This window comes from Poromitra crassiceps, assembly GCF_964638095.1.
Source record: "Poromitra crassiceps genome assembly, chromosome: 6".
Lineage (NCBI taxonomy): Eukaryota > Metazoa > Chordata > Actinopteri > Beryciformes > Melamphaidae > Poromitra > Poromitra crassiceps.
The window spans coordinates 41,016,800-41,029,639 of record NC_139627.1 but is presented as its reverse complement, the minus strand read 5'-3'; the positions used below and the strand labels follow the sequence as shown (position 1 = coordinate 41,029,639).

At 46.8% G+C, this 12,840-nt stretch overlaps 1 protein-coding gene across 1 annotated transcript in view; it reads left to right on the top strand.

Annotated features, from left to right (window-relative positions):
- The window catches only part of anos1 (anosmin 1), a gene marked incomplete at its 5' end in the record, with an annotated part of 50,274 nt that extends 37,715 nt beyond the window's left edge, over positions 1–12,559 (top strand). Inside the window, 7 exons of the mRNA XM_083638364.1 lie at positions 1,760–1,904; positions 2,776–2,922; positions 5,056–5,144; positions 7,449–7,620; positions 8,513–8,733; positions 10,112–10,253; positions 10,745–12,559. Of these exons, the coding sequence (XP_083494490.1) occupies positions 1,760–1,904; positions 2,776–2,922; positions 5,056–5,144; positions 7,449–7,620; positions 8,513–8,733; positions 10,112–10,253; positions 10,745–10,803 (975 nt within the window). The 3' untranslated portion in view covers positions 10,804–12,559. The remainder of the gene's footprint in view (positions 1–1,759; positions 1,905–2,775; positions 2,923–5,055; positions 5,145–7,448; positions 7,621–8,512; positions 8,734–10,111; positions 10,254–10,744) is intronic.
- Positions 12,560–12,840: the final 281 nt, after the last annotated feature.

Below are 12,840 nucleotides of genomic sequence, written 5' to 3'. Positions count from 1 at the left end.
ATCACACGCAGATCGACACAATGCCCTATTCATTGTTTTATTTCCCCAAACTGGTGGAAAATAGCCTTAAATGAATGGTTAAGCTTTGGGAGAAAACACAGCGTCTCATTTTAGCATCATTTACAGCGATACATCATAATTTCAGGGGTCTGTGTTACTTGGATATATGGATTTGTGTTGCCAAAGTTATTATCATTGTTATTATTTAGAATAGTTGTAAATCCCACAGCATTTTGCACTTTGGAGGTTTTGTTTTTCCTACACAGCATTTCTGATTGTGTCATGCTGCTATTCCAAAACTGGTCCATGAAAAGGCTCCAGGGATAGTTTGAGAAGATTAAGCCACATATTTCTTTAATTAAACACATCTGAGTAGCTTCAAAGTCCCGTGCTTATTATATTATGAGCATACTCCCAATGTGTCCGCTGCAACGCAACGTTGGTGTTTGCATCAATATCAAATCCAGAGTTGCTCAGTGTTTCACACATACTGTAGATATCAAGTAATTAGTTGCTTTTGTTCCGTTATGAGTTAGAGGACTATGTTGAATAGTTGCTCTAGCTCCAACAAAACTCAACTAAAACTATTATATTCTTAGATTAAAATAGCCTAGGTATTGGTGGATCGTTGATTTATGAAATAATAAGGTTAAAGGGAAATATTCACATTGTCCATACCGTTATGCTTGGTTATGGTTAATTTTGCATACTGGAACATTCACAACTATCTTCTCCAGCCAGAAACCAGAGAGGTTTTATGGCCTCCTGCCTGGGAGATATCAGATAAAAAGCATAATTTGCAATCGATCAGAAAAGATAAATATCATTTGGATGTGAAAGCTTAAACAAACAGGCAAACGAAGAGTCTACCCAGTCAGTCTCTCTTTCATCAACTCCAGACTTAACATTTTGATGAGAGTCTTGGTTTGTATTGCTTCTAGATTCAAAAAAATAAACATATTCGTGTTCACAAACAGGCCTTAGAAATGGCAGGTGATTGCAACAATGGCTTCTTAAACTCCTTTCAATTGAACCGAGCTGCATAATAAATTGTATGAATACACACTATAAATCACACACCATCTTTCATGCATGACTGAGTACATTTTGCCAGTCAACATATTCCCAGCAGTGAAAGACGTTAAAACGTTCTCTGAGCCTTTTGCATAACGCATAAAGTAACATGAGCTGATAACAGACACCCCTCTTGCTCGGTATGGCGTTTCATTAGAGACCGGAGGAGAAAGGCAGCTTGTCTAGACAGTCCACACACGCACCTCTGCAGAGTCTTCCCCTGAATTCGTATTTGAAATGCGTAGCAGATGTGGCACGGAGGAGATAGAGGTGGGAGACACCAGACACCTATTGACACATGTACTAGTGGTTTCCACTTTGGCACCTCGGGGCTTTGAAAGCCACCTGCTGGCAGAGGAATGTCAAAACACGCACGGTCAATAACTAGAACTCATCAAGCTCCCGCTGACGGCGGAATGCTGCAAGTCCAACACACGGTGAGGAAGCCATGGGAGGCTCTGATAACACGTCTCCCTCACAAGGCCCTGAAGGCTATCTCCTCACCACCATGCCTTCTCCTCAGCCCCACATGTGTTCCTAATAACCCGGGCTTTCCCGAGCCGGGCCGGGCCGGGCCGAGATGGGATTATGACCGCGACAGTGACCGGGACCGGTGGCTTTGACGGGAGGCCTAAAGTGTCCCCGTCACACAGTGCTGTCAGTTAAGGGTGTTGTCTGTTGGCAGGCTCAGAGCTGGGTGGACCTGGAGGCGCTGCAGGCAAACAGCAGCTACACCGTGGAGCTGCAGGCGGTCACCTACTGGGGACAGGTGCGTCTGAAGAGCTCCAAGGCGTCTCTCCACTTCAGTACCGGCCAGAGTAACGACTCAGGTAACCATGCTTTGGGTGATATTCACTTGTTCATTCAGCTGTCTAACTTGTAATGTTTTGTCACAGTAAATTAACATGTTTCACTGGGACTGGGGTATCGCCTCTGATTATTTGATTCCGATTCACATGGTTTTGATTAGATTTCCTATTTGATTCGATTCGATATTGATTTAGTTAAAATATCAATTACATTACCAATTTTGCTTGGATATGAAAGAGATTCTCAGAGAACTAATGCTGTAAATTTTACAAGGAACCCTCTAAACTGGTGCACAGATATCGGATCATTCAAATTAAGTTCGATTCGATTTTTCGATTTTTGAAACCTAGCCCTATGCTTCACGTGGAAATGGATGTGATTTAGTGCATGCAGTCAAATTGCAGCTGAACAAAGAGGAACCAATTGTTTTGTTTTGTTTTGGGTTTTTTCCTTTCTTGTTGGGGCGATGTGGAGAGCTGAATGTTCCTACAGCATGACACAAGTACTGCACTTTTCAGCACGCAGTCATCATAAGAAACATGAGAGGCATGGGTGCACTGCCAAGGTACACCGACAACACATCAGCTCGTACGGAGCTCCTGCGTGTTTAGAAAGCACGGGCCCAAAAGCCTCAACGCCGCGGGTGCGTTCGTTTTGAAGCACGGGCAGTTCCACAGGGATTTGAACTCCTAACCTTGGCAGCGTCGGTGCCCCGCTCTGCCCGTTGAGTTGCAAAACCACATATTTACGCATAAAGAACAAGTTATAACCGCTGTGATGATGTTACAAAGAAATTATTGTGTGTTTGCCGTGACCATGCTGGAGAGATTACCCGCAAAACAGTGTGTCTTAGCTACAGCAGCAAACATTTTTTCTCCCTTCTCTTCCCAGCAAAATCAGTGTTCAAGTCAAAGAAGGAGGAGATATCTCCAGTCAGTTCCACCCTGGCCAAACGCCCCTCTGGCCCTCTCGAAGTAGGCACGCCCTTCTACCAGGAGAGCCAGCTGCAGGTCCGCGTCTACTGGAAGAACCGGGGAGGTATGCATTCTACTGTACGGGTTCTTAGCCTTAATCAGAAGCCAATTACCACCTCATTATGTCCATCAATCACTTCGACTCATGTGGACCATAATACATTCTGCGTTCAGTTACTCATGCAGTTGGAGATTCATTTAGTAAATGTGGTACCGGTCCGGATGGTGCGTGGATGAAATAAAATGAAACAATGTGTCTTTGTGAGGGCTGCGGGTGAACGGGTATAAACCTGCACATGGAGCCACTGTTTAGTCAAAAACAATAAACACGCGGAGCCCGCGCGGTGCGACGGGATTTATTGACAGCTGTATTTAATAGATCCTCGCCCTCGCATTAGCGCTGAAGCACTCCATTTTGTTTTACAAGGCCTGACGTCATCGGCAGGCAGCACACTCTCGGATCGCAGCTGCACCGCGAGGGGTTAAAGCCTATAGGAATGCCTGTCCCAGCGGCGTCCATTCCCCCCCCCCCAACCCTTCTGTTAATACCAGAGTGGAAATATGGAAACCTTGAAAGCCGTGCTCTCAGGGTAACCTGTCAAGTCCCATTCACTGGTCTATGTTATGTTGCTAATATATGTCATCGCCCAAGCCAAGCTCCACATCTCCGAGTCAAGAATGCAAACGGCTGGCTACAGGAGAGGCCTGGTGCTGGAGCTTGGAGAGACCGACTGCTGAATCATAGAGAGAGAGAGAGAGAGAGTGTGTGTGAGAGAGAGAGAGAGAGAGAGATGGAGTGAGACCTCCGCATGCTGGCCCGGAGTTGCTAGCGAGGTTGGCCCGGGACTCGGAGAGCTGAGTGATGATGACGGGGTCAAGCATGGCTTCAGAACCACAGTGTTTGGAGCGGAGCTAATCCCCGGTCCGGGTCTTTTTTTCTCCTTGCGGCTCGCCTGTAGAGCGGCCCGGCGGCGGCGGTGTGGGCACGGCGTGAGGGATGACCCTGCCGCTCACGCTGACAGCGCCCGGTCACACCGCTGTAAGCATGCAGACGTACAGACGGAGCGATCTGGTTTGTGTGACGGAGAAAAAGGGACAGGTTAGCGTAGCCGCGGTTAAGCTCTCACTCATACTGTCTCGCCGCCTGTGAGCCAGAGCAGCCCCGGCCCCTCTCTGGGTTGTCTCGGCTCGGCCGACGTAACAGAACGTTACTGTACACCGGCTCAGATAATGTATCACTGTCTGCCCCCACGCGCCGACAATACACAGCAGTCCGGCGGCGCGCGGCGGCACTTCTGAGGCTAGCTTCCAGTCATGATTTATCGAGCGCTGCCGTGGCTCTGTTCTCTACCTGATTTCCATGTCCCTTTCCTTGTTTTACATACCACTTCCCCTCTCTGTCAGAGCCAGCTAAGCATATCTTGTTTATTTTTTCCCCCCCAATTTCCCGCTTCCCTGTAATTCCTCTCTTCTGCTTCCAAAGAGCTCACGGGGCTCCGAGTGCCAGATCTGTGTCTAAGCCTTCAAAGGCCGCTCTTTTATCTCCCCCACCACAGCCAGCGCAGGCCCCCCGCCGAGGGGCTAACATAGCATAACTCAATTATTAATCGGAGGAGTGTTTTCACATCCAAGCGACACAGATGAGTGAATAATAAATCCGGTAAAAATACGATGAGGGCGATGGCAGGAGGAATAAACCCCGCTGATTAGCCTCTGACTACGAGGCGCTACTGTTATACAGTAATGAAGTGAATGCTGTTGCTATAGTAGAGCGTGGCCAGGAGGAGCTGGTGTCCCGGCACGGGCAGGCAGGGCTGCTGCTCCACTGATGAGGCTGCAGAAAAAAACACGTGTGGTTGTGGAACGGGCCTGCAGTCAACACAAGAGAAAGAAAAAGAAAAAAAACAGGGAACAGGGAAATCAGTTAATAAGATAACGTGAGGATTAAGACGGAAATGCGCCGTGTTTTCCATGCTGCTTTTATCTTCTCTAGTCGATGGCATGTTCCATGGAGATAGGATCAACGTGATTAAATGAACAGATCAACAGTGTGAGATATGATTTGTGAGATACCATCATTTTATCCGACCACCAACCGAGATATATGATTTAATGTTCAATGGCTGCTTTGTTGTATGCTGTGTGGTGCTATTTGAGTGACATTCCCTCTTCTCAACCGACCCCTCCCTTCCCCCAGACCCCATGGTGAGTCGCTACCATGTCCAGTGGGTGCCGGAGTACTGCAGCCACAACGAGACCCGGGGACCAGAGAAGTCTGTCACGCAGGTTAGTCTCAGAGAAGTCTGTCACGCAGGTTAGTCTCAGAGAAGTCTGTCACGCAGGTTAGTCTCAGAGAAGTCTGTCACGCAGGTTAGTCTCAGAGAGGTATGTCACGCAGGTTAGTCTCAGAGAAGTCTGTCACGCAGCTTAGTCTCAGAGAAGTCTGTCACGCAGGTTAGTCTCAGAGAGGTATGTCACGCAGGTTAGTCTCAGAGAAGTCTGTCACGCAGGTTAGTCTCAGAGAAGTCTGTCATGCAGGTTAGTCTCAGAGAAGTCTGTCACGCAGATTAGTCTCAGAGAAGTCTGTCACGCAGGTTAGTCTCAGAGAAGTCTGTCATGCAGGTTAGTCTCAGAGAAGTCTGTCACGCAGGTTAGTCTCAGAGAAGTCTGTCACGCAGGTTAGTCGCAGAGAAGTCTGTCACGCAGGTTAGTCTCAGAGAAGTCTTGTCACACAGGTTAGTCTCAGAGAAGTCTGTCACGCAGGTTAGTCTCAGAGAAGTCTTGTCACGCAGCTTAGTCTCAGAGAGGTATGTCACGCAGGTTAGTCTCAGAGAAGTCTGTCACGCAGGTTAGTCTCAGAGAAGTCTGTCATGCAGGTTAGTCTCAGAGAAGTCTGTCACGCAGGTTAGTCTCAGAGAAGTCTGTCACGCAGGTTAGTCTCAGAGAAGTCTGTCACGCAGGTTAGTCTCAGAGAAGTCTGTCACGCAGGTTAGTCTCAGAGAAGTCTGTCACGCAGGTTAGTCTCAGAGAAGTCTGTCACGCAGGTTAGTCTCAGAGAAGTCTGTCATGCAGGTTAGTCTCAGAGAAGTCTGTCACGCAGGTTAGTCTCAGAGAAGTCTGTCACGCAGGTTAGTCTCAGAGAAGTCTGTCATGCAGGTTAGTCTCAGAGAAGTCTGTCACGCAGGTTAGTCTCAGAGAAGTCTGTCACGCAGGTTAGTCTCAGAGAAGTCTGTCACGCAGGTTAGTCTCAGAGAAGTCTGTCACGCAGGTTAGTCTCAGAGAAGTCTGTCATGCAGGTTAGTCTCAGAGAAGTCTGTCACGCAGGTTAGTCTCAGAGAAGTCTGTCATGCAGGTTAGTCTCAGAGAAGTCTGTCACGCAGGTTAGTCTCAGAGAAGTCTGTCACGCAGGTTAGTCTCCAGCCATCGTTTCAGACGGCGCAGTAGCTTGATCAGCAGCTCTGTGCTATGCAAAGCACGTGCCTAATCTTTTGTCTGATGCTTAGAAAGGACTAAAGAAAACATGTCCACCGAGCGAGTCTGAAGCCCTGCTGTTGTGTTGGCTTTGCACTGGGCAAATCACCGGCCCTTGTTTTGAATATTCTGAGTCAGTCGTGTGGTCAGGCATGTGGTGTGTTGGCCAATAAAACGTATTTACTTCAACAATGTTTCCCGGAATGGGGGACCATTCACCTCCAACTCCAACAGCCCCAGCCACGCTGCTGCATGCGGCTGCTTTTAGGGCACAGTAGGCTTTGGGTGGGGGTTGGGAGTGTTTTTGGGGGGCGCTTGGGAGTGTTTCTTTTTTGGGGGGGGGGGGGGTTGGGAGTTGGCTGTTTGGGCTCAGGCTGATACAGGATGGCAGAGGGCTGGCAATCAGTGCATTCTTTGGGGACCAGCTCTCTGGTTGCTAGGATATATACATCCTTTTTCTATAGATCACTGGGAAGGATTCCAGCCTTGTGCTCTTAGACCCCTGTGTGTGAGCACGGCGCCTCGCTCACTTTTAATCAGAGCTGTTTCATATCAGAGAGAGTATATATCGGGGAGAGAGCATACACACACCCTCTCTCTTGGGGCTGCCTATTAACGTAGAGCCGCTTTATTACGAATGCAAGATCTAAACCCACCAGTCAGCAGGATGCGTTTTTTTTGGTTTCCTCGAAAAGAGATGAGAGAGGCAAGTTTTGTTCAGATCAATAGACGATTAAAGTTTGAAATGAGTGTAAAGTATTCGGCCGCTGCACAGAATTCATTAACATGGATTTACATGCCATACTCATTTAAAATGACACATGACTCCACTTTGGCTCTTTATGAAGTTGCTCTTGTGTTTGTGCTACATTTGGAAGCCATCAAAAAAAAGAGAAATAATCATTTGTATTGCCGTTTGAATGGGAGAATGGTGGCTTAACCCCGACCATGTGAGTGTTCAAAGTGGTGCTGTAATGTGGGGCAAGTTCCTTAGGCCCGAGCCCGGGAACGTGATCCTCCCTGGCGCTGTGTATTTAATTATCTCTGAAGCTCCATGGGACCTGACCTGGGCGACATGTCAAAGTCATCGGGGCTGAAATCATGTGTTTCTTGGCTCAGGAGAACTACATCAACCTCTCCGGCCTGCTGTTCTCCTGCAAGTACAAAGTCACCGTTCACATGCTCAAGTCCAAGAGACGCTCCAAGGACGAGAGCACCACCTTCCTCACCCCGTCCTGCGCCACCATCCGCAGCAAGACCCACAAACACATCCCCTGCCCGGGGGAGGGAGGTGAGTCATCCGTTTAGACATCACCGGCTGCTATAAATACATCTATACACTGTTATATGCCCTCACGCAGCGTGCTCTATATTAATTATTCTCAAACTTTTTCATATCAAGGACCTTCATTTAGTCCACATTAGGGCCACGGGCCCCCATTTGATGAGGTTTTGTCCCAGTTCTGAGAATGTTTTTTATTGTTGGATATGATTTTGTCCAGAATTCCATGACTACCTGCAGAGTAGGTAGAGAAATAACAGTGAAACTATCATAGGGTGTCTGGGTAGTGTAGAGGGAAATGCACTCTCCTACCACCGCGGAGCCCCGGATTCAATTCACTTCCGGCTTCGTCAGACGTTCCTACAGACACAATTGGCCATGTCTGCGGGTGGAAAGCCGATGGGGTATGAGTCCTGGTCGCTGCAGTAGCACCTCTTCTGGTCGGTCGGGGCACCTGTTTGGGGGGGGGAGGGGAACTGGGTGAATAGCGCAATCCTCCGACGCTCTACGTCCTGCCGGTGAAACTCCTTGCTGTCACGGGAAAACAAGCGGCTGGCGACTGCATATGTATCAGTCAGAGGAAGCATGTGCTAGTGTACGGTTCTCCACAAATCGGCAGAGGGGGTGGAGCAACGACCGGGACAGCAGAGGGGATTGGCCAAGTACAATTGGGGGGGAAATGGGAGACAAATATGGAAAAAACTTGATAACAAAAAACAGTGAAACTATAATATAACTAGTAATTCTGCTACATTCTCTAATTGCGTAAATTGTAAATGAAATGATGGTCATTCAACATTCATCATTTTGCTCGGGACCCCCTTTGGAGTTCCCCCAGGAGGACCCAGAACCCACGTTGAGAACCACAGCTCTTTATGACAAACCACCTTCCTCCCAACAGCTCCAGGGCTTCCCAAGGTTTTGGCCAAGCCAGAGAACCTCACTGCCTCCTTCTCCATCAATGAGGGGAACATCACCGGAAACTTCCTGTGGCGCGTGTCCCGGGTGGCTCCCCACCAGCGAATCACAGGCTTCCAAGTCACCTGGGCTGAAGTCACCACCGAGAGCCGGCAAAACAGCTTGCCCAACAGCATCATCTCTCAGTCCCAGATCCTGCCTCCAGTAAGTCTGTTTTCTTTTCAATTGGATTGCTGTTTTTCTATTCCAATTCCCACAGTCGGTATGCGATACAGATGCGCGGATGAGCTTTTATGCCATCCTAATCCGCGTGTATGCATGAACCAACCGCCCGACATAAATCCGCGCAAATTATTTCATACTATTTATAGATCCACGCCCGCCATGCACCCGACATTTCACAACGCTATAAAAGGAGTGAACTTACGGTTTCTGCTGCCGTTGGTGCGATCGCTGCAGTCCAAGACTCCAAGTAAACTTCCATGCTGTATTATGTCCAGTCCACCACTTGCCCTCATGTAGCTTACTCGGCTAACGCTATAGCTTTAAGTTTAGTTTACTTGATTGCCTCATTGTATGGGAAAATACGAAGGCGTCTTCTCTTCAAACACGTCTTCAGCGGAGACTCCTCTTGAGGGTGACATCATTGACCATATATGGACCAAAAGTGGAGCCTAGCGACCTAGCACATGGCTATTGTTTTGTTTACCACTGCCGTGGGTCCTTTGGGGATCCTACAATAATAGGCGACTAAGAATGTGCCTGACGAAAAATGTAGCTTAAAATATGTTCATAGACTAGAGAACGTAATTAATATTATTTTTCCTCATTAATTATCCATCGTTTCAACCGCCCGCAACCCATCCGCTATTAATCAGAATGTTTATTTCTATGATCCGGCCCACCTGCGGGGCGGGATATCCGCGGTCAGCGCGGTTATAACTGCGGCCCGCGCATCACTAGTATGCGGTAAATACTATTTTGTATGCTTTTCCATATAGTACAGGGCAAGTAGCTCAGTCAGAGTATATATCACCCACATTTTAACTGATGGTATTGTCCCATGCTGTCAATGGTAAAGTTGTTTTCAGAATAATGGAGTTGTGGGCTCTTTACATGAATCTTGTGATAAGCAGTGGTGTGCAGACACTAGGCGAGATCTGAGGGAGCGCTGTGCCCTGGTGGAAGTTCTCCTCCTCTACCTTTTCATCTCACTTGCCTCCTTCCTCTTTCATCCTCCGTGAGAGCTCTGAGAAATGCCGCTATTCTACATAATCTGCTCTATCAACAACACGTTCCGCCTGTCTGCACTTCCCAGCTTGGCCAGCTCATCTATAAATACAACCACCCACCACACGCTTTATCAGGCTGGCAGCAAAGGCAGGAGAGAGGGAACAGGTCTTATGAAAACAAAGTCCTTTGTTTTTGTCTGTGGTCTGTGCAAAGAGAGCCGATACCCCCCAGGTTTATCCTACAGCCCATTGAAAATTCAAATCCAGTCAAATTCAAAAACATGTCCTGTCGTAATTTGGACTCATTGCGTGTTTTCTGATGTTCTCCTCCTTCCCCCCCACTCCGGCAGGATCATAACTTGCTTGTGGTGTCTAACCTGCGGCCGGCGACCTACTACAGACTGGAGGTGCAGGTTATAACAACAGGAGGGGAGGGTCCTGCTACTGTCAAGACCTTCCAGACCCCGAGCGTCTTACCAGTCGTTCAACACCGTAAGTACCAAGTCACTGTCAGCTGCTTTGCTCCAGCTGCTAACTGTGTTGAAGAGATTTGGGAATATGTAAAAGGTTTGTTTCTTACTTAGCTTGGGTGAAGTAGTATTCTGCAAGATGCTTCTTTTGCTGTGGTGTTTTTGCACTGCACTTCCGATTGGCATGTCTTTTTCCTTGCTCCACTGCTCATGCCTAACTACCCGGTTTTTCTACTAACTACTAATTAACTGCTGTTGCTGTTATCGCTGCCAGAAACGTAAACGTATGTGCTGCAGATGAACTTTCCGTGGAAAGTGCTAACAGCCACTGGGTGTATAGAACAGCAAATGTTGATGTCAAAACTTTCATGACCCGGGTATCCGGAATAACTATTATCTCGCAGTGATGGAAAGTTGCAGACATACAGTATATATTATGTGATGGATTATTACTTCAGTATGAATCGCTGACATGGTATCTGGTCTTGGTGGCTCTCTGGTTGTGTGTTGTAGGACCCAGACTCCGGCAGCACCACTCTCATCACCAGAAGCCATCGGTAGAGAGACACTGAGTCAGCGGACCGGGCAACCAGGGAGAAGCACCGATAGCTCTCGGCTCCTGTCTATCAGGGAAGGAATGTGTGGAACCAAACAGAAGCACAGCACACCAGACCATGACGGACCCATCAGAAACACAGCACACCAGACCATGATGGACCCATCAGAAACACAGCACAAGAGACCAACCACACCATGAACTGATGCCCCTGCCCCTGAACCAAACAAACACACCACACCATGAACTGACGCCCCTGCCCCTGAACCAAACAAACACAACACACCATGAACTGACGCCCCTGCCCCTGAACCAAACAAACACAACACAACACAGCACAACACACCACACCATGAACTGATGCCCCTGCCCCTGAACCAAACAAACACACCACACCATGAACTGATGCCCCTGCCCCTGAACCAAACAAACACACCACACCATGAACTGACGCCCTTGCCCCTGAACCAAACACAACACAACACACCATGAACTGATGCCCCTGCCCCTGAACCAAACAAACACACCACACCATGAACTGATGCCCCTGAACCAAACAAACACACCACACCATTAACTGATGCCCCTGAACCAAACAAACACACCACACCATTAACTGACGCCCCTGCCTGTGAAACATGGGTCCTTTTTCAACACACAGGCTTTTCCTTCTTACCCCCTCTGTTGACTGCAGTCACCAGATGGGTGTTGGTCTGTACAGTCAAATGTATACTGTAGATCTCACTTTCGCACTGGTTAGTATATAGTTCACCAATGCATCAAACCCCAGGTAAAAAATAAATAAAAAAAAAGATCCATGAACCATCAAATTGTTGTGGTCCAACAATCAATATTCTACACAGCAACAGCAAATTCCCAATTCCAGTTGGATTAGATCGGAGAAAACTCACAGCACCTGTTTGTTTGATTGCTTGATGACGTGAGATTAGCTCATGGTGTAAAGAAAAAACATATATTGGCAAGGTGATTGAAGACACTTGAACACAAATGGAGGGAAATGCCATGCAATTGTAAAACAATCGTTTATTCATGAAGAAAGAAAAGTAGAAATTCATCTATTTATTTTTGTTTTACCCATTAAAAAGGCGCTTAGGCATACAGTAAGTACTGATGGATAATGTAACTAAAATCATTGTTGTCTAACCCAGAATATCTCTCATAGTATGTTGCATGTAGTACATTTGATTTTTGAACTGTAAATTAATTACTTGCTTCAAATTGAATGCTCGTAATGGTTTTGCATGACAAACACTAGCATTCTGTTGGCATGAAATAATGTCTGTGTTACCTCTTTTGAATATCTTAGCAATATTTCATTAACAGATTAACAAAGAACTATATTGGGAGTAATATGTAATGTTTATTAATGAAATTATAACTTGTGTGGAAATGATGAATTGTATATGTTCTTGGCTGTAGAAATATTTGTCGTGAAGCAGTCAGTGAATGTCTATATTTATTTATGTGTGTATTACAAAGTTTGGTTTGGATGTGTGTGAATGTGTATGTTTTGTGTGTTTTAGTCTCAAATTTTTTGAACCCGGAAAAAAAAATCTTGTAAAGACATTTTGTAAAAATGGAATTGTAAATAGAGTCTTATGTTACATGTTATTTTTCCATGGTAGAAACTGTACAAACTGCTAAGTAATAAAATAATCCTTAACCTATTCCTTTTGCTATTTGTTTAATTGAAACTGCTGTGAGCAGTAAATAGACACGCTTCTCCTCGCAGCCTCGGACTATTTGGCAGATGCGGTTGCTTATTTTGGCTGTAAAAGCGATCATGCCAGACTCCCAATGCAGCATATTCACTGATGGGTCCAGGAGGCTGAGACCTGCAAGTCCAAATAAACAGGTCATCTACTCACCAGCCAGAGTGAATATACCATAGCTGGGGTCGGGCACCCCTCGACATAACGCTCCGCTTCTCAGAGCACTTGTGTATTTGAAAAGTTTTAAATCCCTCTACTGTTCACCAGCCTTTCACCCTCGTAAAATGAAATGTGGAAATGTTTATAAGAAAATAAAGCCT